The sequence below is a fragment of the Diabrotica virgifera genome, chromosome 8, assembly GCF_917563875.1.
Source record: "Diabrotica virgifera virgifera chromosome 8, PGI_DIABVI_V3a".
NCBI lineage: Eukaryota > Metazoa > Arthropoda > Insecta > Coleoptera > Chrysomelidae > Diabrotica > Diabrotica virgifera.
In genome coordinates, this window is record NC_065450.1 from 164,594,898 (window position 1) to 164,621,390 (window position 26,493).

Genomic DNA, 26,493 nt, shown 5'->3' on the forward strand with positions numbered 1-26,493 from the left:
AAGGAGATACAAGTTCCAGCAAAGAAGCGCTAAATCAAATAAATAAGACTATCACAAAGTCAATAAGAAACAACATAAGAAACTACAATGTAGAAAAAACAAAACAAGCAATAGAGCAAAATAAGAACATGAAAGTTTTGAAGAACGTAAGCGTACAAAAAGGAAAAATAGAAGTCAACAAACTAAGAAACAGAACTGGAAAAGAAACTACAAACAGAGATGAAATATTAACAATAGTCGAAGAGTTCTACACAGAGTTATACAAATCAAGAAAAAAAGATGACAATGCGCAACCTCCAATTACAGTAAAAACTGGAGTATTAAATCAAGGATCGGATTTAATGCCCGATATAACAAAATCAGAAATCAAAGAGGCTCTGAAGAAAATGAAAAATAATCGAACCCCAGGTGAAGATGGAATAGTATCAGAAGCACTAAAAATTGGAGGAAATATACTACTTGAAAAAATTAAACAACTTTTCAATATCTGCCTTCACAACGCCAATATTCCAACAGACTGGAACAACGCTACTATGATTCTATTACACAAAGCAGGAGACAAAGCCAATTTAGAGAATTACAGACCGATTAGCCTCCTCAGCCATTTATATAAGTTATTTACGCGAATAATAGTTAAGAGAATGGAAAGAAAGTTAGAGACTTATCAACCAAGAGAACAGGCAGGATTCCGAAAAAATTACGGAACAAATGACCATCTACAAAGTATAAAAACCCTGATAGAGAAAGTAGTGGAATACAATAAACCCCTAGTTCTAGTTTTTATCGATTTTCATAAAGCCTTTGATACAGTTGAACTTAGCAAAATATTACAGGCGCTTAAAGAATGCAGGCTAGATTATAGGTATACAAAATTATTACACAAAATATACTTACAGGCAACAACCACTGTCAAATTACATACTAACAGTAATCGCATAAAAATAGAACGGGGGTTAGACAAGGAGACCCAATGTCACCTAAACTTTTTAATACGGTCTTAGAACATGCTTTCAAGAGTTTGGATTGGATGACAAAGGGAATAAAAATAGATGGAGAATACCTAAACAACTTACGTTTCGCCGATGATATAGTCATAGTAGCTGAGGATCTAGGTATGGCAAGAGAGATGGTACAAGAACTCGTTGTAGCTACAGAAAATGTTGGTTTAAATATAAACATCTCAAAAACAAAAATAATGACAAATTTGGTACCCAACCAGAACATCAGTATTGGTGGGAAGGAAATAGAACTCGTAGATAGATATAAATACCTGGGACATGAAATTACGATTGGCAGGGATAACCAGACTCATGAGCTGAAGAGAAGAATCGGTCTTGGGTGGGCAGCATTTGGAAAACTGAGAGAAACTTTTAAAAGTGAGTTACCCACATGTCTAAGGAGAAAGGTATTCGATCAGTGCGTCCTCCCAGTCTTGACGTACGGATCAGAAACACTTACCTTAACTAAAGCCTCGGCTACCAAACTAAGAGTCACGCAGAGAAGAATGGAGCGGTCAATGTTAGGAATAACTCTGCGAGACAAAATCAGAAACGAAGAAATCAGGAGAAGAACAAAGGTGACTGACGTCATCGAGAGGATAGCCAGGTTGAAGTGGAGATGGGCAGGACACGTAGCCAGAATGACAGATGGGCGATGGACGAAGAGGTTATTGGAATGGAGGCCAAGAGAAGACAAGAGAAGCGTCGGTCGACCGCCTACAAGATGGACTGACGACTTAAGAAAGGTAAATAAAAACTGGATGAGGGCGGCGCAGGATAGATGGGGTTGGAAACGAGGGGAGGAGGCCTATGTTCAGCAGTGGAATTTTGAGGCTGGATGATGATGATGATCGTTTTCCCGTTATTTAAGCTTGAATACTTAGATTTAAGTACTCGTCGAAGAAAATACAAATTCAATTGCCAATAACTCACTTTGAACTAACATTAGTTTAGTTCTTTATGTGAGGAATGTATTGTTTTTTATTATCTTCAATTTCAGTAATAATAACTTTTTTGTAAAAGCTTATAGTTTTTGATTTATACGTAAAAACCGATTTAAAACATGCATTTTTTTACGAAAAAATAAAATCTTTGGTCTTTAATATCTCAAAAAGTAATGATTTTAATAACTTTATATAAAAAATTTTGCTTATAATTTGTCCCTCTACCGACTTATGGTATTATTCTTAATAAAATAATTTTCACCCCCGGGAAGGGGTAGCATCCACCCCCAGGGTAAAAGCGCAAGTTGGCATCATGTCACCTTTGTTCCTTGAGGTATCCTCTAATTACTCACCAATTTTCATGAAAATCTATGGAGGTTTAACGAAATCGGAGGTGAAAACCTTCAGTGACTGCACTAATAAGCATAATATATACAAATAAAACAAATAATTTACTGTTTTCTTTGGGAAATAAAGCCATAATCCTAGTTTGAAAATAATTTATTGACGTTTACACGTCAGAAGTCCTTATCGAAATACAAAATATTAATACATTAAATAAATTTTTCTCACCTGGGTAGAGAATTGGGTAGAGAATTGGGTAGAGAATTTTTCGTTTATTATAAATTAATAAATGAAAATCGTTTCTGTCCTTTTGAGATCGGTACCCACCGGAGGGACCGCAGACGTTCGGATACAATTAGCGTGTCTTTGCAAAGACAATGACGTCGACTTTGCAAAGTAACAAGAGACTCAACACACACACTACACATTACACTAGGTACCTAATTGAAAAAATCCACTGTACCATGCCAATGGCCATTAGTTGTCGAGGCATTAAGCTTAATAAAAAAAACAAATTTTGTTTATGTTGCTTGGTAACAAATTTTTTCAAATAATTTAATTTAAACTCACTCAGTCATATTGACAAATCCGGAAAAATATCTTTTAAATACCTACATTTTTAAAGAAGACGACTTTAAAATTATATTGTCAACATATGAAGTTTTCGATCCTAATAGCATTAATGATATTTAAAAAATATTAAAATATTACTAAAAGATTTTTAAATTGAAAACTTATTGGTCCATTTCCTTGGTAACACCTCCAAGGCTTCTAAAATTTGCGAGCCAAATGGATGCTGAAGCGAAGAAGACAAGAGGGAATTCAAAAAACTTACAATTCACGACCCCGTCTGTTTAGGTGGTAAATTCCAACAGAAAATGGACCTAGTTACTCGAAGGAGTAAAGACCAATATAAAAATAAAATAAAAATTTTATTTTTAATTCAGTTGCAATGCGAAGGCAAAACAATCTTACTTTTCAATTAGAATACGGAGCGCAGTCCAGTCCTCTGAATCGCGATTTTCGGCTCGTATTGGAGCCTCATCGGAGAGAACGTAGGCTTGTTCTCCATATCTCAATTGATCAGCACTGAGAGATTTTCCCACCCATTGCAACTGAAGTGAAAATATTAGATGACTAGCGTCATCTGGCAATTAAAAGATGAAGTTTTCGATCCTAATAGCATTATTAATAATATTTAAAAACTATTAAAATATTACTAGAAGATTTTTAAATTGAAAACTTATTGGTCCATTTCCTTGGTAACACCTTCAAGGCTTCTAAAATTTGCAAGCCAAATGGATGCTGAAGCGAAGACAATTCACGACCCCGTCTGTTCAGCTGGTAAATTCCAACAGAAAATGAACCTAGTTACTCGAAGGAGTAAAGACCAATATAAAAATAAAATAATTTTTTTTTCGCGATTCAGAGGACTGGACTGCGCTCCGTATTCTAATTGAAAAGTAAGATTGTTTTGTCTTCGCATTGCAACTGAATTAAAAATAAAATTTTTATTTTATTTTTATATTGGTCTTTACTCCTTCGAGTAACTTTCATTTCAACAACATTTTCTGTTGGAATTTACCAGCTGAACAGACGGGGTCGTTAATTGTAAGTTTTTTGAATTCCCTCTTGGCTTCTTCGCTTCAGCATCCATTTGGTTTGCAAATTTTAGAAGCCTTGGAGGTGTTATCAAGGAAATGGACCAATAAGTTTTCAATTTAAAAATCTTTTAGTAATATTTTAATATTTTTTAAATATTATTAATAATGCTTTTAGGATCGAAAACTTCATCTTTTAATTGCCAGATGACGCTAGTCACCTAATATTTTCACTTCAGTTGCAATGGGTGGGAAAACCTCTCAGTGCTGATCAATTGGGGTATGGAGAACAAGCCTACGTTCTCTCCGATGAGGCTCCAATAAGAGCCAAAAATCACGATTCAGAGGACTGGACTGCGCTCCGTATTCTAATTGAAAAGTAAGATTGTTTTGCCTTCGTATTGCAACTGAATTAAAAATAAAATTTTTTTTATTTTTCATATTGTCTAAATATTATGAGTTGTGTCCCTGAGACGACTGTATTGTAAGATAGTCCATTCGATTACATGAAATCAACTTTAACTCAAAAATATCCGTCAAAAAAATCAATTTGTCCTTAAAAAGACAACCACGTGATGATAATGACAGTAAAATTCTCTTGTTAGTGATACCATAGTAAATCATAAGGAAAAAAACCTCACGACACTATTCCGACATTGCAAGTATTTGGCCTTATATTCAGTTTACTATCAAAATTAACACCAAACTTTTATTCCAACACATTTTGAAGATTTTTTAGTAGATTTTTTTACTAGCTCGTAGATGGCACTATATGTTACGTTTGAAGCTTATACCCTTATTATTCTAAAAATATAGAATATTAATTTTTATAATATGTACTTAACTCAAATAAAAAAAACGCACTTATACCCTTTTTATTCCAAACCCTTCAATTGATTTGTTACCCCTTGATTAAACTTTCATGCAAAAATTAGACTAATAGTTATCATTTGTCGGACTTATTAAAATGCCCAACATATTTATCGGACAAACATTTTTTCATATAGTATATAAAGTTTGCTATTGAATAAACTTAAAAACAACCTGCTAGTTTTCACAATCATAAACTTGTCAGGATGAGAAGTTCCACAATTAAAATCACGTTCCACAATTAAAACTTCCCCTGTTCCAGTGTTCCCATACATCAAAGTTTGCCCGACTAGACACCGTTAAGCTATTAACAAATTTTCAGCTTGCTATTAATCAACTTTTTTTTGCTACGCGGGATCCAGGCCCATTTGAGATGCTACGTGTTTTAGATACTAGAATAAGGACTTGAAAGCTAGACAGTGAAGCAAGAACACATAAATAAGCTACAGTCATATGAAATGTGGTGTTACAGATGGATGGTTAGAAGTGCATGGACACTGAAGAAAACGAACACGGAAGTATTGCGAGAAATCGGCAAAGAATACGAAATAATAAACACAATAAAAATAAGAAAGTTACATTATCTGGGACACGTAATGAGGAGACAGCATTATGAAATGCTAAGACTAAGAATACAGGGAAAGATAAAAGGAGGAAAAAGTATAGGAAAAATGAAAGTGTCATGATAGAAAAATTTAAGGGACTGGTTTATGAAGTTCCGTAGTACTATTCAGAGCAGTGGTAGACAGAGTAGAGATAGTGATGATGATATCCAACCTCCGATTGGGAGACGGCACTTAAAGAAGAAGAAACCATGAAATCTTTTACAATCTCATTTTTTATAAAACGATGGAACGTAGGCTGTGTAATCAGGGATCTCGCGACCAGTAGGAGCCAAAAAATTACACCTTTTTTCAAAGCCCAAAGAATGATAAGATAAGGTAGGTAGTTTGACGACTTTAAAAAGTGCACTCGAAGATAAAGGACCACCCGAGTAGCACAATAAAAACATTTTAGTTTTATAAAGGTTTTATTGCCAGAACTTCAAAACTGTTAAGCATTTGTCACTAGTTTTAAAGTATCTAATAAAAGTATCAAATAAGACTAATTAATATTAATAGATAATTTCTCTTATTGTAGTTTTAAAATGGTTTATTCTCAGTTCACTTTAAAACTAATCAATTTTATGAAGAACTTCCGGACTGTTTGGTTTTATTAGATTCTAGTTTGTTACTTTTTACTTTTATTGCAGTTTTAAAGATGCTCCTTTTATGACTAATAAATCCTATTATTAAAACTACTTGATCTCAAGACTATTATGTTAGTAAAACATATGCTTTAAAACTATTTTTTACTTATATTTAAAGTTGCTTTCTTAAAAGCAATTAGTAGACTGTAGACTATATTAAAACCAAACGCTCCTTACTGAATCAATTTAGTTATCGTAAAGACTAAACTATGCTTCTTGTTAGAAACAATAAAACTAAACTGATCTCTTCTTTCATGTCCAAAATGGTCGGCCATTTGTATTAGAGCGAAACATGGGTGTAGTGTGTTTTAAAAAGTGGAAGTGCAGTTAGTACGAAAGAAATAAGTCGCAAGTACTTAAAATATAAACGAACTGGTCATTTTAAAAGAAAAATACAACACACACAACACTACGACGCCTGGATTTCAGGTTAGATTCACATTAAAGCCGAGTGGCATTATTGACAGCTGCATTAAAACTAAACGGTTTTAATTCTAAAGCAACCTTGCTTTATGTAGGATAATGCTCTTGGAAAGGTATAAAATAAAACCATTTGATTTTAACAATTATATGTCGATAGACCAATTAGTTTTATTTGGATTTCGGCCATATTGCTTTCTGGAGATGCTGAAGGCCATGATAGATTACAATATAAGGCTTACATAAAAATTATAAATAAGCTTCTTAAAGATATAAATTCGATTTATTTTAACATTAAAACATTTTAGATAAAATTATTTTTCTTTCAAATTAATATTTTTCGGATTTAAATTTTTTTATTATTTTTATCTTTTAATCGCCAAAAGTCAGAAATTTTAGGGCGCCTGAGTTATTTAGACCTATTTTTGTTAACATTATCATTAAAGTTGGGTGCGCAAGTGTTTTTCTATCTTATCATTTCGAAATAACCAAGTACTTTTTATTATTTTATGGTTACAAATACTACCTATCATAACACATGTAAAAATTTGTTGGCATATATGGAGTATATGGGTTTAAAGAATCATTTAATATGGTAAATTGTCTTTAAAAGTCTCCATTTAAAAAACCTTTTTAAGTTTGCTATAAAACTGTCTGTACTTAAAGTATCTTTTAACATGGTTTTAAAAGCACTTTCACAGCAGCTTTAAAACCAGTTGCTTAAGAAAACAAAGTTTTAAGAAGGTTTTTATTTTTGGTTTTATTGACCTCTTTCAGACCTCTTTTGTGCTGAAAGCAGTTTTATTGCAACCTTAAGGTTTACTTAAAAACCAAATGGTTTTAATTTTAGTTTTATTCTACAGTTTTAAAGCATCCTTAAAAGACTTAATAAACCCGTTCGGTGCTACTTGGGCAGTAGACAAAGTACATACAAGCTGACTAGAAAAAATTGTAAGTAGATGAGTTTCAACTAGATTCCATAAAACGCAGGCTTCTATTCTAATATCTTTTTTCTACAACCGTGTTAAAAATTCAATTTTTAGCACTCCATACGAGCGTTAAAATGCCACTTTAAGGCACTAGTGCTTTAAAATATTTTTAAGGCACTGCAGTTCGTATTGACCGTATAGGCAATTTTGATGTAATGTCAAAAAAATATAAAAATGGAGTGTCAGTCAAGTTCAAGTAAAAATTTTTGTAGATATTGTCCTGTAATTACGTTTGTAGAAAAAATATTGTATGATATGCGTGTTAAAAAGTACATGTGTAAGGCACTCATGTGAATTGCAGACTTTCACATGCGTTTCTTAAACGTGTACTTTTAACACTTATATCATAAATAACTATTATTCCATCTTTTTTTAGGACGGAATAAAATATCTGTTAAGGCACGTATCCACTATGTTGGTGCTCCATGCTTCCTGCAACTGCTACAATCGATACGGCATGCGCTCCTCTACATACAAACAGCCACATATTGGAGCACCGAGGGGGAGCGCCAACGTATCCACTAAGTGGAGGAGCAGTTGCAGGAGCGCGGAGCACCAACATAGTGGATACGTGCCTTTAGTTTAAGTATTTTCTGTTTATCTAACTGCATAAAGCCAATAGTCATGTATATTATGTAATTGACTAAAGTTTTAGTATATTGCTCAACACGACTATTTCCTTTAGTTATTGCTTATAAAATAAAAATAGGAAAACAAGAATGTTTATGCTGTTTAGTCTTTCTTAATCGTCAATTAAGCTTAATGCCCAATATTGCAGTCGCACATTGCAGAATCAGTTATATTCCTAACATGCAGTTGTTGTAATCTAAGGTAATTAGTAAATATCATTAATATAGGGATGTGAATGTAGCATTCTTCATTAAAAAATGATCTAGAATGCTTCATTTACTTACTCATTTATTAAAGCTAGTATTGCATATTTGCATTTTTCCAAAACCACTACGTTCTCATTATACCGTTCTATTCTTAACACATAATTGTAGATTGAGTACTGCATGAGTAAAGGACTGACAATTTTCATTCCTACCTACGTAATGCCTTGGTGCTAGATATAATTTAAGATTTGCTATGAATGAAAAATAAAATACATTTTACCGTATAACTAAGTATGTAAGTAATACATTTTCTAGAATAAATGCATTAACTTTAACCGTTGACGTTTAGCTAACTATTTTAAACTCATTAGCGTTATTTAGCAAATAAACAAATCAGAGGAAAAATAGGTAAAATGTAGAACATGCTTATTTAGTAAACTACTTAGTTGGTTAAAGTGATATAAAAGTAATATCAACATATTCGTTGTACGCTAATTCTTTAACTTTTTAATACATATTATGTAAATATACAGTGCTTTTCAGATAAAACCTTCCACCTTACACACACAACTTTTGAACCACTGAGCCACTGAACCACACAAAAACACGTCAAATAATACTTGAAGAGGGAGACATTATACCATATTTATGCTTGTCGGGAAAGGCACCCTCTCACCCCCCGTATCATCCCTATTTTTTTTAAATTACTTACATCAAATTTTAATTGATAAATTGTTATCAAAAGGTCATAATCGATAATAATTCATCAGAATTTCAGGGGTGCCTCAAGGTTCGGTTCTTGGTCCTCTTCTTTTTTCAGTATATATTTCTGACCTGTATAAATCTTTAAATAATTTGAAATGACACTCTTTTGCAGACGATACCCAACTGTATTTCTCTTTTGAACCTAACGCTGTAAATCAAGCGTCACAAAAAATAAATTAGGATTTGGAAGCTATTTGTACTTATTCCGCTAGACATAATCTTAAACTAAATGCTAAAAAATGTAATTCTTTGTTATATTGTTCAAAAAATTATGAAGCCACTGTTCAGGATAACTTGAAACTAATTATAAAAAATGAATCTCTAAAAAATGTTAATAGTTGCAGGAACTTTGGAGTCATCTATGACTGCACGCTACGATTTCAAGCGCACGTCACCTTTTTAGTAAAAAAGTGCTATTTAGTTGTTATGCGTCAACTGTATAGAACTAGAGGCATTTTAAACTTTAAATTGCGTAAGTTACTTTGTGAAACTATGGTAATGTCTTAATTATGGGCTCTTGGTATTTTATCCTTGTTTAGATCAAGTTACGAAATTAAGGTTGCAAAAAATTCAAAATAATTGTTGCAGATTTGTTTTTGGCATAAGAAAATACGATCGTGTATCATGCAAAATAAAAGTACTTCATTGGTTAACCATAGATAATTTATACAAATATCACCTCGCCTCTTTGATATACCGCATTATTTCGTCGTCAAATCCTATTTATTTAAGGAACAAATTAGTATTTCGCGGAGATGCTCATAATTTGGTTCTGAGATATCCTCATAGTCTTATGCTGCCAAGATATAGACTAGCTATTTTCCAGGATCGTTTACTTATAATGCTGATTTAGTGTTTAATAGTTTTACAATAAATTTAAGGGATAAATCTCTTGATTTCTTGAAGCATTATAAGAAATTTTTACTACAATCGCAGTAACGTTATTATTATTATATAGTTTTTGTTGTTATTGTTACCATTATTTTTGTTTTTATTTATCATTCATATCATTTGTCACCTAATATCACAAATTATTTCTTTTTATATTATTTTTCTAGTTACCGTATGATTATTTCTATCATTTATCAAATTATTTCAAATTAACTTTGTAAATTTGAGGAACATCCAAATAAAAACTTTGTTTTAAGCTACACTTGCGAATTTTAAATAGGGGTAATTTTCTGTAATCAAAAGTTATTTTCTATAATTTAATTTCGAACCTAGGGATCTTTGCGTAAAGTAACTCGTGGACATCCCAACGTAACAGCAAACTTTAAAGAGCAATTTTGCCTAAAAAATAATGACAGTTTGCTTTATAAACGTATGTTCGCAAATGCTTCGTTTTGGATATATAGGGTGTTGAAATTTTTCTTACAAACTGACGATTTATTAATTGCTTTAAAACGGGCTGAGATCTGCAAATGAAATTTGGTGCGTTTTAAGACGTAGTTGTTTCACATTTTTTGACATACAATTAAGAATTTCATATTCACCATTGGCGCGCATACGGGTAATAAGACGGCTCATATTATCCGCCAATGGTAAATAAAAATTCTTAATTGTATTCAAAAAAATGTGAAATAACTACCTCTTACAACCCACCAAATTTAATTTGAAGATCTTGACCAGTTTTAAAGCAATTAGTAAATCGTCGGTTTGTAAGAAAAATTTCAACACCCTCTATATCTGAAACGAAGCATTTGCGGACATAGGTTTATAAAGCAAACTGTCATTATTTTTTTATGCAGAATTAGGTACTCCTAAAGTTTGCCATACTTATTTAAAAACACCCTGTATTGATGAAAGACATGGCTAGTTGTTAAAGTAGGTACCTAACTTTTTTTTTATCCAACATAAGCGTATGAATCAAAAACCAGAATGTTGAGAAAACATGAGGCTATAGTTAGTTTTTAATTTCAGTATTTTACAAGTGCTAGAATATTCCACAGGGTGATGTGAACTTTAAGAAAAAACACAGTTTGATTAGTACACCCGGTAGACAATGAAAGTTTACGTGTTTATCAACATTGTTATTACAGACATATTCCTAAAGAGTAAGACTATAACATGTTAAAAAATCACTTAAATCGGACAACAGGTTTAGGAAATGTGAGACAACAAAAATGACCAATTTTAAGGTGGGCGATTAATTTTGGCCCAGAGTGTATGATATCGATGCCGGTATAGAAATCTCGCATTCGCCCAAAAGCGGCGAAACGCTGGAGTCTACGACTTGATCAAACCACGGCTGAATAACAAATCTATTATGCCGGGCTCCGCTAAGCTAAAAGCTTAGCTTGCCGGCGAGAACACCTTACTTCACTAATACATCACTGACCAATACTTCTGAATTCTAAATCTGAACTCCAACTTGACTTGGAAAACTGATTTATAATTGATAATAATTATGAATCACCAAAACTCGGACACTCTACTTTTTAAAATCCATTCTCCTTCCCAATTCACGATAACTCCAGTCTGTGACCAATCATTGCAATTAAATATTTTCCCCATCATCTTACTGATCAATAGAAAAAATCAAAGTTTATCCTTAATCACACCTACTTGGCAGCGATGATAATTATTTGACCAATAAAAAAATGATAAACAAAACTCGTACGACTTCTAGTTCTCACAAAAAATGCTAGCTCTACAAAAATGCACCTGCGGTTTTTAACTGCGAACTCAAAGCAGTTCTGAGTATAAGGTAAACATTACAATGATTATCACTTAACTAATACAATCAAAATCTCTTCGAACACACGCCGCTATAATATTTCCCACGAAGAAAAACAATGCATGATATTCCTGCTTCTAAAATGAACGGAAATGTATAATAATTGAGTACAGGGTTTTAAAAAAGTAAATGCTTTCCCGTTGAAATTTAATTGTTACTTTGGAAGCGTTACAATATTATTATTAATATTACGAGGGTTAGCCATTAAATAACGTCTTCTAAAATTGGATGTAATTAAAAAATGAGGGTTGAAATGATCGTATCTTTGGCACCGTTTCACCTTTAGATTTTTCTTTGTTTAAATAGATGTCGCTAATGCATCCAATGGCAAATAATTCTTTATTATTTTACTTACTACACAGATGGATTTAATTTTGGTTCAGGGTACATCACAGACCGTTCTGAGGACTCCAACAGAAATAAACATATGCCAACAACGGATGGAGGTAAACAAATTAAATCTTATGCGGTCTCTCGCTAATAATTATTATCTATGGTAAGCGATTGTAGCACTTATCCTATCGTCTAAAATTATTGGTTTGATTTCTTTTGGTTTTAGGCAACTTTCTTTCCAACAAACATCTATTCCAGTTGATTAGAAAACAAACGTTTAGGCTTATTTTAAAATAATGTTGTTGGTCTTACTAAGGAAGTAAAACTTCACTTGTAGGTAGATGGTATATAAATTTATTAAATTTTTTTTCTAAAATGATCCAAATTGGATTGAAGTGGGTACATCTAAAGAAAAAAAAATACACAAACGTTTTCGGACCGATCAATCCATCATCAGGTAGAAACCTAAAATAAGCAAACCACTGTATTAAATAACCAAGATGAAGTTTTGACTGTTAGAAAGTTAGGAAAAATTAAAACATGTGGTTACCTACTTTAGATCCAAAGTAGTTGGAACTAGCTACATAATTAGGTCAAAAGACCTTCATGTTACAATAAATAGGCCATGTCGGCTACAACAATGTCGACAATAAGTGAATAAGTCGATGTTTAAAGAATTTAAAAATGTAGTGGTACTATAGTGTGGTCTTCATCTTGGCTTCAAACTGACAGACTAAAATATGACATTGAACGAATATTGACAAGACCTTCTAGGTAGGGAATTTTATGTGTATGGAGTTATTTTATATTTTAGAAATGCAAAAAATATTTTTTACTTAAATAAATGAATTTAATTAGCTATTAAATAAATGAGAATAAACAATTTGAATTAATAATAACATAAATTTATTTATGATAATTTTATGACGATTGAAAGCGAAAATTTTGCCAATAAGGTAATGACGTCACTTGTTCGAAAAGAAGAACAGAATAAAGAGAAATAAACTAAAGAATAATAAAAGGAAATTTATTGAATGATAAATATAAGGTAAAAGAATTAGTGAATAAATCTGGAGTTTGACTGTTATGAAATGCAATTTAAGTTAATCAAATCACAGTGTAGAGTTAAGTGTATAACTGGTTGCCTGAATTCATGTAAATAAGACTGGGTGAAGTAACCAAACTAAGAGTAGTTTATTATGGTTTAACGGAAATGAGATTAAAGTACTAAAGGGTTGTATTATTTATGTGAAAGTAAAATTAAAAATTAAAAAGACGATGAATGATATGGAATGAAATGAATTTAAAATTCGGTTAGTTTAAAAAATTAAAAAATAGTTAGAATAATGATGTATAACTGGTTGACTGAATTTATGTAAATTGAAGTGTAAATAAAAACAACAATAAAAGAAAGTTGATATGGTGTGAAGTAAATAATAATAAGGTACCAAATGGTTGTATGAATTTATGTGAAAATAAAATTAAAAATAAAAATATAGAGGAAATAAAATGAGGGTGAAAAGAATGGTAGAAAAGTTGTATTATAAAATAAAACAAAATATGTAAGCCTTGAATTAATGGTTGTCTAACTTGAAGAGAGATCGAAAATAATAATCGGGAAAAGGAAATAAAGTAAAGTTATAAAGAGAATGAATATTTTATGTGGTCAATGGACCAACAGAGACATGAGAACCTAAGCCTACCTCCACAAAGGATAGGAGGCACGCAAAGGCACACACATATCTGCCAGCCCAATGATTACACAATTATCATGACGAATTGGCAAAATTGTTCTCAGAATTACATTATAGGTAATGGTGTGATAAATATATAGTAAAAAGTAAAGGAAGGTCTTGCAAAGATTCAGAAAATAAATTGAAAGAATAGGTTAAGTTATTATGTATAACAAAGCTAATAGAGAACAGAATGAATATGTTTGTGGTCAATAGATTAACCGAGACAAACATGCCTGAACTTACCTTCACAAAAGATAGGAGGCACGTAAAGGCACACACATATCTGCCAGTCCAATGATCACAAACACTAATAACGACAATTTAAAATTTGGGCTTAGGAGAACTAAAGGATTGTTTATTAGAAGTGTCCAATAACCACAAGCAACCGAGCCACAACAAAAACCTGTATATAATTAGAATAAAAGGTAAAATAGTTGAGAATAATATATTGTAAATGAATGGAGGGTTTGTGAAATGTTTATTGTAACAATATTGTAAACTGGACTGATGATTATGGACTGAATGATGATGGACTGATCGGTCCGAAAACGTTTGTGTGTGTTTTTTTTGTACTATAGATGTACCCACTTCAATTCAATTTGGATCATTTTAGATAAAAATTTTAATAAATTTATATACCATCTACCTACAAGTAAAGTTTTACTTCCTTAGAAGTTTTTTATTATGATATACAGCCAATGAGAGGAATCTTTTCCTTTTTATTTTAATGTTGTTGGTGTCTAAGATCGTGATTATTTTTACTAAATATTTGTTTTTGTTTTAGCAAGTAGGGAGTCAGCATTTGCCCACGCATTAGCATCTGCTGGAGTCGTCCACTCAGTATCAAGAGCCTGTCGAGATGGTCAGCTTACATCTTGTGGATGCTCACGAATGGGACGGCCGAAGGATCTCAAGAAAGATTGGGTTTGGGGTGGATGTGGAGATAATTTAGAATATGGATACAAGTAAGTGTTTGCAAAAGAAATCTAGAAGTTTTGCTAAAATATTTTAAAATATTGATTTTAATGTAACAATGGAGAAATAAAAATATCGGAAAAGAAATGAAAGGCAGAATTTACGAAACAGTCATTAGACCAATAATGACATACACGGCAGAAGCCCGACCTGATACAGAGAGGACAATAAGAATGCTAGAAATAGTAGAGATGAAAACCCTTCAAAATATGAATGGTAAAACTAAGGTTTTTAAGGTTATTAAGGTTATTAAGGTGGACAACCTTAATAACTGTGTAAAGCACAGAAAAGTATAATGGAACGACCACATAAGCCGAATGGCAACAGATATAATAGTAAGAACGGAGAAAGACAGTTTCCCAATAGAAAGACAATATAGTTCTCATTTTGTCTTAAAATATATGAGTCATCAAATTTTTTCCACCATATCTCGCTTAGTTTGCATGAAATCGACAATTGCTTGCATGAAATCGTTAACAGTGCTCATTGTTCAAGGATGATCAACAAGAAGGACTTTTCAAGCAATACAAAAAGTATTATAAGCATTAATACGTTATCCAAAAAAACATTTATTTCTCGAGATACTGACCACGTTGTGGTGGTCGGCAGGCGCGGATACAGAGGGGGGTCAACGGGGCTATGGACCCCCCTATTGTATTTAGTCTATAAGCATTTTTCTATTATTTATTATTTTTTTTCTGTCAACTCTTATTTTCAAATGATCAGTAAGTAAGTCTGGACCCCCCTATTATGAATTTCTAGATCCGTGCCTGGTGGTCGGTATCTCGAGGTTTATTTTGAATTTTATGTGGGGGAAGTGACCGGAAGTAAAATCGGAAGTCGATATTTGAACTCTTCCGGTAACTTAGCGTTAATTAATATACGGTTTCACTAATTTTAAGTCATTTTTGCCAAACTTCTGGTAATGATATAACCGGAATACTGACAGAACCTAATAACGTAGGAGTTATATTCACAAACAGACAGACGGATGGACAGATGGGCATGAAGCCGGAAGTATATATTTGCTCTCGTTTTGCTAAGGCGCGTCGAATAATATATCGCTTGTACTATTTTGGCGACTTTAAAACAGTACTTCCAGTTGTAACTCTAAAACCGGAAGTTCGAGGTCAAATTTCTCAACTATAATAACAATTTTGAGTTATAGGCTCTCATACGACACCTCATTTGTCATTCTATCTATTTTATTAACGTAGTAGTTATATTTGCGGACAGACAGACGGACGGACAGACAGGTATGAACCGAAAGTATATTATATTCGTCCTCTTCTTCCTAAGGCGCGTCAAATAATATATCGCTTGTACTTTTGCGGCCACATTAAAACAGTACTTCCGGTTGCAACTGTACAGCTGGAGGCCCCGAGGTCAAATTTCTCACCTTTAATCCCATCTCTGGGTAATAACCTTTCATTAGACACCTCATTTGTCGTTCTATCTGGTCTAATGACGGAGTTATTGAGTTTACAGACGGATATACTATACATAATCATTTAATATTCGCTTGTCCACTACTGGACATAGATCTCCCTCATAATTTTTCATCTATTTGGATCACGGATTTCGATGACGGATATACAGACTTGGATAATTCAACGGTTTGATATTTTTTCAAAATATTTTTTCAACAATGTTTTGAATGGTAAATAAACAACTCAGTACATTTTATATTATAAATATTTAATTCCATTAAATTATGTAGATGTAAACATCAGCCAACCACCAGCTAACTTTGTTTCATCCCATAAATTATATTTAAATCATCCTGATTCCTTCTGGTCCAGAATCTCGCATTTCGACCATAAATCATAGTAAATTCTAGAATCTCTCAGTATTTCCAATTTGATACGGCTAAGCGCCCCCTGTAATAAATGTCATGTCCACCCCAGTCCATACGTCATGTTATTACCGAGACAAATCGCTAATCTTGTCTCACAGAAGGCTGGTTAAATCATTACGGCAGTGGCGCGTGGAACAGAATTTTATCAGAAAATTAATTTTTTGTGTAGGTAGTCTATTCTATTCGCTGGTTCAATGAATGTTTTTCGAGATATTTTTTTTAATGGATAGAAGAAACAGAAATATTTTTATGTATTTTATTAATTAATAATTCTATGTATCTAATATTTATTATTACAAGAATAAAAAACCGCTAAACGCCGTAAAAATAAGATGCGCATATAATATTCCAGCTACAAAAGAGCTGATATGAATATTACGTGGCGCAAAAATGTATTTTCATTTTGATGAAAAATTAAATGCTAGTTTTATTTTGAAATATTTTTTCATAATATTTGCTAAACTTGAAGTAAAACGCGCCAAAAAAAGAGTAACTTTGATACAGTTTACATTTTGCAGCTCTTTTGTGGCGCGTTTTATTCAAATTTAGCAAATACATTGGAAACGTTTTAAAACTGGAATTTCATTTTCCATTAAATGAAAATACATTTTCGCGCCACGCAATATTCATATCAGCTCTTTTTATCAGCGGTTTTTTATTCTTGTATCAGGAGTTTTTCAAAGTTTTTTATAAATTAAATGTATGAAGTTGAATGTAATGTTTCTCTGTTTCATACGTTAAGCGTTATAAATGGTCGCCTTTGTCGCATTATCTTCCGAATGATTTAGTGGTTACGACATTAAATTTGTGTTAGGACAATCCGAATTCATATTCCAGCCATCCTAATACTTTTTTTTTTTTCAAAAAACTAAGTTTTCAATCTAATATCACATAAAACATCATCCAAAAATGTTACTCTAGATCCTACCAGATTAAAAACAATGGGAACCTTCTCTGGTAACACCTCCGAGGCTTCCACAATTTGCAAGCCATAACGGATGCTGAGACTAAGGAAGATGAGGGAATTTTACAATTTATAATTCACGTCCCATCTGCTCAACGAGGTAAAGTTCCAACGAGAATGGTTCCCTTCGTACTCCAATCAGAGTAAACATGTAAATCAAAAATGAATAACCATTTTTAGTTTCGTTGCAACACGAAACTACAGCCGCATCATTATTCCAGTTCAATCAGAGAGTGCAGCAAGCACCTCTACCGGTTTCGAAACTTATTAGTCTCTCATTAGGAGGCACATATGTTGCTCTCTCTGACCCAACTAGGACAAACCCCGCCGTGCAGACACGGATCGCATTCGTTATGGCTTGCAAATTGTAGAAGACCCGGAGGTGTTACCAGAGAAGGTTGCCATTATTTTCAATCTGGTAGGATGTAGAGTAAAATTTTTGGGTGCTGTTTTATGTGCTATTAAATTGAAAACTTAGTTTTTTGCTAGCAGTTGCCGCTAGGGCATCCCTGCCATTTCGTTCGTTGCGATCCGTGACTGCACGTCGGGGTTTGTCCTAGTTGGATCAGAGAGAGCAGCATATGTGCCTCCTGATGAGAGACTAATAAGTTTCGAAACCGGAAGAGGTGCTTGCTGCACTCTCTGATTGAACTGGAATAATGATGCGGCTGTAGTTTCGTGTTGTAACGAAATTGAAAACGGTTATTCATTTTTGACTTTTTTTTCAATATAATTTTTTGTGTCCATCAAATCTCCATTGTGTCAACTCGGATTGTTCGATCAAATTTAGCGTCGTAACCACTAAAACTATATAAACCATTTCGGCGATAATGGTTAAATGGATTATACTTTGGAGCTCGATAACTTCCAAACGGATTAACTGCTTTTGATCACTAAACTTGAATTTGAAACGTATTGACAAGTAATATCTGATGCATCCAAGCTCAAGTATGATAACTGAAGGTATTATAGGAACTATTGGGCTTAAAAAACCGTTTTTCCCATAGGAAATAGATTTTATCATACTTATGAAGACTATAACTTACAAACTCGAATTTTACCAGACGGAAGTAATTGTCGAAAAACCAAAATTTTTAAAGTTTAGTTTTTCAGTTTTACGGCTGTTCTGAGCCGTGTGTATGTTTGATCTTGAAGAGTTTTACTCAACGCTATTGATTTGGTGTATTTACGGTTTTCCTGTCTCTCCTTGAACCTAAGTATATACCCCCAAAAAATATGCCGTTTTGTACCTACCCAGTCCTATAGCTGGCTTATGGGTGGTCAGAAGTTACAAACTACACCGGTTGTGAACCGGCCCTGACCCCTCTTGAAACAGAAAAAAATTCAGATCGGTGTAACTTTTCTGGATACATACATACATGCCTATATACAAATATTTCCCCTTTTTATATAGAAATTGAGTCAAATTTCTGAGCTCGGTTACTTTTGAATGTTATAACCGTTTTTCAAAATTAGACATGCGTTAGAAAGACAAAGATCAATACTCTCAGAAGCTGCAGAGATCGGACCTAAATTTTCGACATTTTTGAAGTTTTGGGGACAAGAACGAAAAACAGACTCTAAATGGGGAGGGCCGTAAAATCCACACCCTTGGGCCAAAATGAATCGTTTACATATGGATGGGCGAGTCTTTTCCTAAACTTTAAAATAGCATTTGGCCCATTTTTCAATTCAGTCAGATTTAGAAAATCGAAAATTTCGTGTATACATACATGGGGGCCACAGAAAACAGTCCACGTCGGTATTTGGCAGTATTTGTTTGAGTTTAAGGAAACGAAAAAACAGGTCGATTTTTGATCTAAGGAGGACACATTTTTACGGTACATACATCTGTCATTTGTCAACCCTCTCTCTTCCACTTCCCCGACCCCTTATTTTTAATTTGAAAGGATATTCAATTAAGGTCATTTGACCTAAATATGTAGCTAGTTCCAACTACTTTGGATCTAAAGGTTTTTACCTGATGATGGACTAATTGGTCCGAAAACGTTTGTGTGATTTTTGTGCCATAGATGTACCCACTTCAATCCAATTTGGATCATTTTAGATAAAAATTTTAATAAATTTATATACAATTTACCTACAAGTGAGGTTTTACTTCCTTAGTAAGATATTCAATTCTCTATTCAGTAATATTAACATTGGCATAATTAGTTATACAGGGTGTCCAAGAAAAATTATTTTGAATTAAATTAATTGACACAAAAAGAAGAATGTATGTAATTCATTTAACTTAAAATACATTCTACTGATGACAGAAAATAGAAAAAAATATTTATTTGATAAATAAACATTGTTTCTTGCTTAAATTCAATGTGTATGAAATATTCAATGATTTTTTTTCACTTCCTTTTATTCCGCTATTGTTGGTATGTTCTTGTTTTTGATTTCTTCTTTTAGTATTGGCAACCAGAGCCTGCTGCATTCTGCTGATGGGTTGCTACACATTTTTCTTCGTTAAGTAGGATCAGTACTTCTTTCACTTTTCTCTTTTTCAAGTCTGTTTCGTTCATGATTATTGATGCATCTTTCCATTGTACTCTGTGCTGTTTGTCCCAGGCATGTTTGCATATCTGTGATTTGTCGAAGTTTCTGTTCTTGATATATGTTTCATGCTCGTTTACCCTAACATTGGGTGGTCTTGCAGTTTCTCCCGCGTAGAAGTTGTCGCATTCGCAGGGTATTTTATAGACAAAGTATTTGGATCTATTTTGTGTGATGAACACACACTTCCAACATAAAAGGATACACAAGATCACAAGAGAAGTCAAATCAAGAGACGAACAATCAATTATAGACTTTACCAGCAGTTCTCAACCTTTTTTACTCAGCGACGCACTAATGTACTCCTTACAGATTCGCGACATCCTTATATGTACGAATTTTTGCTAGTGGTAGTAGGTAAGTACAGTAAACAAGATCTCCTGCTTTGCGCAACTATTCATAACGCAAGTTATGTCGGTTAAATTTTAAAAACAGTTAGAGAGGAAACAATTACGGATTGGCACTTTATTGATTGGTATAACGTGGTATATACCTAATAGTTAAAAAAAATGGCTGAATGCATGATTGGCATATTATAACAAGTAAAAAAATATAAATAAAAATATCGTATTCTTAAATCTCGCAACACACCTGATAGGTTCTTCCGGCACACCAGTGTGTCGCGACACGGTGGTTGAGAACCGCTGGACTATACTATAGTGCAAAAAACAGAGAAGAACTAGATAAGAGGCGTAAGGGTGAAAAGGAGTTATGAAGTAGTGACCACCATCTACTAGAAACCACATTCAAAAGCAAAAGAAAAGAAATAAAAAGAAATGAGAACATAAACAGAAAACACAAAGAAATAATAAAAATTTATAAACTAAGGGAAAAATCAACGAAAATAAGATACACAGAGGTGTTAGAGAAAGAGATGGACAATGAATATGAAATAACAGAAATAATAGAAGAAGAATGGGGAAAATTTAAAAATGCGATGATTAAAACAGCTAAATCAATATGTGGAACTACAAGAAATAACAACAGAGGGAAACGAATATCTTGGTGGAATGACGAAGTGAAAAGAGAAATAAAAGAAAAGAAGAAATCATGGAAAGAATACATACAAGACAAAACACAACAAAAATATGAAAGTTATAATAGACAAAGAACAAAAGTTAGAGAGATAGTTAAGAAAGAGAAAAAGAAAAGTTGGGAAAAATTCGGAGAAAAAATGGAAGAAAACAGCACAGAAAACTTAAAATTATTTTATAGAACACTGAAAAACCTAAGAAGCAACAAAGAAACGAAACTGAAACAAATAATGAACAAGGAAGGAACAATAATAAACGACGATAAGACAATAATGGAAAGATGGTAAAAACATTTCCAGCTGATACTGAATGGAAATCAAGCAAATACAATGGAGAAGGAAAGCCACATCAAGAGAGTATCCATGAGAAACATGGAAAATCCAGAAACTATAGAAAAAGGAAACTGGGAAGAAGCAATAAGAAAGATTAAAATTGGAAAAGCACCAGGAAGCGATGAAGTAGCACCAGAAATGGTGAAATATGTAGGAGTAAAAGCAGAAAAAAATTGTTCTACATATATAACCTAATATGGAAGAGAAAAATAATACCCAGAGAATGGACAAATGCAGTAATTATACCTATATACAAGAAAGGAAACACAAGATACTGTAAGAACTATAGAGGTATATCACTACTATGTGTAGCAGCAAAAGTATACGAAACCATAATAGAAAGGAAAATCAGAAAAGAAATAGAACACAAATTAGAGGACGTACAAACGTGGATTCAGGAAAGGACACAACACACAAGACCATATATTCACCATGCAACAAGTAATAGAAAAAGCCTTAAAGAAAAATAGAGAAATATATCTGAGCTTAATAGACATAGAAAAAGCATTTGACTCAGTCAAAAGAAAAGACATATGGGAAGGCCTAAAAAAATAACAAGAACTGATAGAAGCAACAAAAAGTATATACCTACATGAAAACAACAAATACAGTAAGAATGTTAAATATACAGTCAGAACCATTTGAAACAACTCAAGGAGTTAGACAAGGGGAAAGTCTCAGCCCAGTGCTATTCATAAATGTAATAGATGAGATAGTGAAGGAATGTAAGAAAACTTCCAAGAAATACTGCATCGGCTGGAACAGAATGCAAATGATAAACGCTGAGATGTGTATATTTGCAGACGACATAGTTTTATTGCGGAAACAGCAGAAAAACTGAAATACAACTTAGAGAAATGGAACCTAGAAGCAAGCAAATACAACTTAAACGTAAACAAAGAGAAAACCCAGATAATGAAAATATCTGGGAAACAAGGGACGGAAGATCAAGTAGAAGTAAGGATAGACCAACAAAAAATAAGACAGACAAATTCATACAAATACTTACATGGTACTAAAGGTGAGAAATTTGACCTAGGCTGTCTGTCCGTCTGTCCGTCCGACCGCGAATATAACTCCTCCGTCATTTTACCAGATCTAACAAATAAGGTGTCAAGTAAAAGCTTATAATCAAAGGATGGTACTAAAGGTGAGAAATTTGACCTAGGCCGTCTGTTCGTCTGTCCGTCCGACCGCGAATATAACTCCTCCGTCATTATACCAGGTAGAATGACGAATAATGTGCCAAATAAATGCTTATAATCCAAGGATGGTACTAAGGGTGATAAATTTGACCTAGGCTGTCTGTTCATCTGCCCGTCCGACCGCGAATATAACTCCTCCGTCATTATACCACGTAGAATGACAAATGAGGTGTCGAAAGAAAGCTTATAATCCAAGACTAATAAAGGTGAGAAATTTGACCTATGACTTCTGGTTTGAGAAAAGCAACCAGAAGTACTGTTTGAAAGTCACCGGAATAGTAAAAGTGATATAAGTATTATTCGAGGCGCCTTCGCAAGACGAGAATAAATATATACTTCCGGTTTCACGACTGTATGTCTGTCCGTCGGCGAATACACCTCCTCCGTTATTAATACAGATATAATGACAAATGAAGCTTCGAATGTAAGCTTATAAACTTATAACCCAAAGATGGTATTAAATATGAGAAATTTGACATCAGATTTCCGGTTTTGAAGTTGCAACCCTAAGTACTGTTTTAAAGTCACCGAAATAGAATAAACGATATATCATTCGAAGTGCCTTAGCAAGATGAGAAAAAATATAAAATTTTGGTTTGTAACGAGGTCGTTGCGTTTTTTGCTCCAGGTAACAAAAATTCAGCCGAAGACAAAAGGTTCGCTTTTTAAGACATTTATTTAGAATCAAAACATTACAAATGATAAGATAATTAGTCTTAATTACTACTCGTTAATTTCGTTAAAACAATATTTTAAACCTACGTATCGAACATTAGGTTCAGGTTGATGTGACGATATCTGGTACATGAATGAATACTACCGACGATCGCGTGGATTAGGAATAAATACATTTATTAATATGAAACGAACATATAAGGAGAGGAAAGCTCGCTCAGCTCGCCAGCGGAAAATACATGTAGGGAAATACGATCAACGCTCGTAAAAGGATAGGTCAATGGAAAACCGTCGGATTCGTTCAACACACCAAAACAACGGCGGAAAATAGTCGGGATAACTTACCTCTTATATCTCGTTGTTTTTTATCATTCTTCGATCAACGCTCCAAGAATAATCATCAACTAGGCTTTTCGTTCCGACTTTTATATCGTCCGAGACGGTACAAAACACGTTTTACATAATTCATTGGCGTACTCTAGACGATAAAATTATATCATCGTCACAGGTTATAATATCATTTCCGGTTAAAAAGTTCTAACCAGAAGTGCCATTATAGTCGCAGAAATAGTACATGTAACACATCAATCGAATTGTATTGAAAAGTTGAGTTTGAGTCTTCAGTTCTGGTTTTGAAATTATTTCTGTTTAAACAATGATGACCCAAAGTTTACTAAAAATGACTCAAAATTAGTAAAATCGTATATAAATCGACGTAAAGTTAGACGGATAGTTCAAATATCGACTTCCAGTTCTACTTTCGATTATTTTGGGTGAAAACCTAGGACTAAAGTAATTGGACTTCGTACTTGTATTATTATACAGGGTGTCCAGAAACTCTACCGACAAACGAAGACAGGAGATTCCTCAGATAATTTTAAGATAATTTAACCCAATTCACTTAGTCCGAAAATGCTTCCTAAGGGAGCTAGAGCTCTTTGAAGATGGCGTCTTGTAATTAGTTTTTCTTAAATACCTACAGAACGCTTCTATTTACAAAAACAAAAATTAGTACGCGTATTTATCTTCAATATATAAATCTAATCCATCCATTGCAAATTTCTAGTACCGATCATAGGCGTCCGTTTTGGGTAGGGCAACGGTTATTTGATCGCATAACTTTTTATCTTTAACTTTTATGCATTTCTGACACTGGATTATTAAATTGTGAAGTATTCTAGTACTAAAAGGTACTCTTGTTTTAAATCAGTAGGACACACCGTTTTCTAGAAAAATCGATTTGAAAATTTTTCGCTTTTTGAATTAAAAAAAAATTTCAAAGAAAAAACTGTTTAGAAAGACGAAGACTGGTACATTTATTTATATTCCAGAGATAAATCGATTTCATTAATTGCGAATTTCTAGTACTGGTCATAGGCGTCCGTTTTGGGTAGGTCAAGAGTTATTTTATAGCATAACTTTTAGTCTTGAATTTTTGAGCATTTTTGACACTAGATTATTAAATTATGAGGTATTCGAGTACTAAAAGTTACTCTTACTTTATGTTGGTAAAATACTTCGTTTTTTGTTGAAAAGTTCTTTCAATTTTTTTTCAAATTCCAAAAACGAAAAACTTTCAAATCGATTTTTCTAGAAAACGGTGTGTCCTACCGACTTAAAGCAAGAGTACCTTTTAGTACTAGAATACCTCACAATTTAATAATCCGGTGTCAAAAATGCATAAAAGTTAAGGACAAAAAAGTTATGCGATAAAATACCCGTTGCTGTACCCAAAACGGACGCCTATGACCGGTACTAGAAATTTGCAATGGATGGAATCCATTCATCTCTGAAAAGTAAATATGCATACCAATTTTCGTTTTTCTAAATAGAAGCGTTCTGGAGGTATTTAAGAAAAACTAATTTCACGACGCCATCTTCAAAGAGCTCTAGCTCCCTTAAGAAGCATTTTCGGACTAGGTGAATTGGGTTAAATTGTCTTAAAATTATCTGAAGAATCTCCTGTCTTCGTTTGTCGGTAGAGTTTCTGGACACCCTGTATAAAACATCAAAGTAATATTCGCTAATTGTTATTCTGTTTCAGATTCACTCAAAGCTTTGTAGATGTTAGGGAAAGAGAACGAAAATTTAAGAGAGGAACGAGGGAACAAGGCAGAGTACTTATGAACTTACATAACAATGAAGCAGGCAGAAGGGTAAGTATTTAGGTGAAAGTATGAGTTAAACGAAATCTCTAAAAACTATATACATTAACGATCTTCTTCCTGATGTGCCTATCATTGACGAATGTTGGCGATCATCATGGCAATCTTTATCTTATCTGCAGTAGCGCGAAAAAGCTGCACATAATATGTTTTGTTAAAAAACAGGTTTCTAAATTAAAAGTTAAAAACTAAGGAGGATACTTATCAGATCATATGCATTTTAAATATATGAATATATTCGAATAATACAAGATTTTTATTTTTTTTTTTGAAAAATAATTACATTTTTTATCCTTAGGAAATAATGGGCTACTGAAATTGTAGTAGATACAACGGAGCACAAAAGAAATACGGTACTAAAAAAGAGTATATATGTTACAGTTCAAGTTGATTATCCAGTTGGAGTTGACTTTTCCTAGTTCGAGTCGACTCAAACGGCTGGTTTAAGTAAAAGTTGATTATAAATATAAAATGAAGATTTTTATTCAACATTTACCAGCAAAAGTAGACTCCAACTAGCTAAAGTATACTCTTCCCAATGCCATTTAGTAAACGTTGATTCACACAAACAACCGATTCTAGAAATTAAATGTTACTGTATATTATGTTCAAATCGTGATATTTATAGTCCAGGCTGTATCGTCGCCCCCGTTAGGTAAATTATACCAGTTCGATTTTTTTGCACAAACTTATTCAAAAAGAGGTCCTTATAAGAAATCCACAGGGTGTCAGGTGGTACCGTAATTGAAAAATTGTTTAAACAATTTTTTTAAACAAATTCACAAAAAAATTCACTTAGGACATTTTTTTACATCATTAATTTGGGTCATTCGGAGCAAAAGAGGTCTTTTGTGATTTTTCTGTAAAATTTATTGTTCTCGAGTTATACGCGATTTA

At 33.1% G+C, this 26,493-nt stretch overlaps 1 protein-coding gene across 3 annotated transcripts in view; it reads left to right on the forward strand.

The window, feature by feature from the left end:
• Positions 1 to 26,493, forward strand: part of LOC114336207 (protein Wnt-5b-like) — a 642,835-nt gene that overhangs the window by 463,973 nt on the left and 152,369 nt on the right. For all 3 annotated transcript variants that reach the window (XM_050657971.1, XM_050657972.1, XM_050657973.1), the window contains exons 4-5: positions 14,608 to 14,788; positions 25,476 to 25,587. In XM_050657971.1, coding sequence (XP_050513928.1) covers positions 14,608 to 14,788; positions 25,476 to 25,587 — 293 coding nt within the window. The remainder of the gene's footprint in view (positions 1 to 14,607; positions 14,789 to 25,475; positions 25,588 to 26,493) is intronic.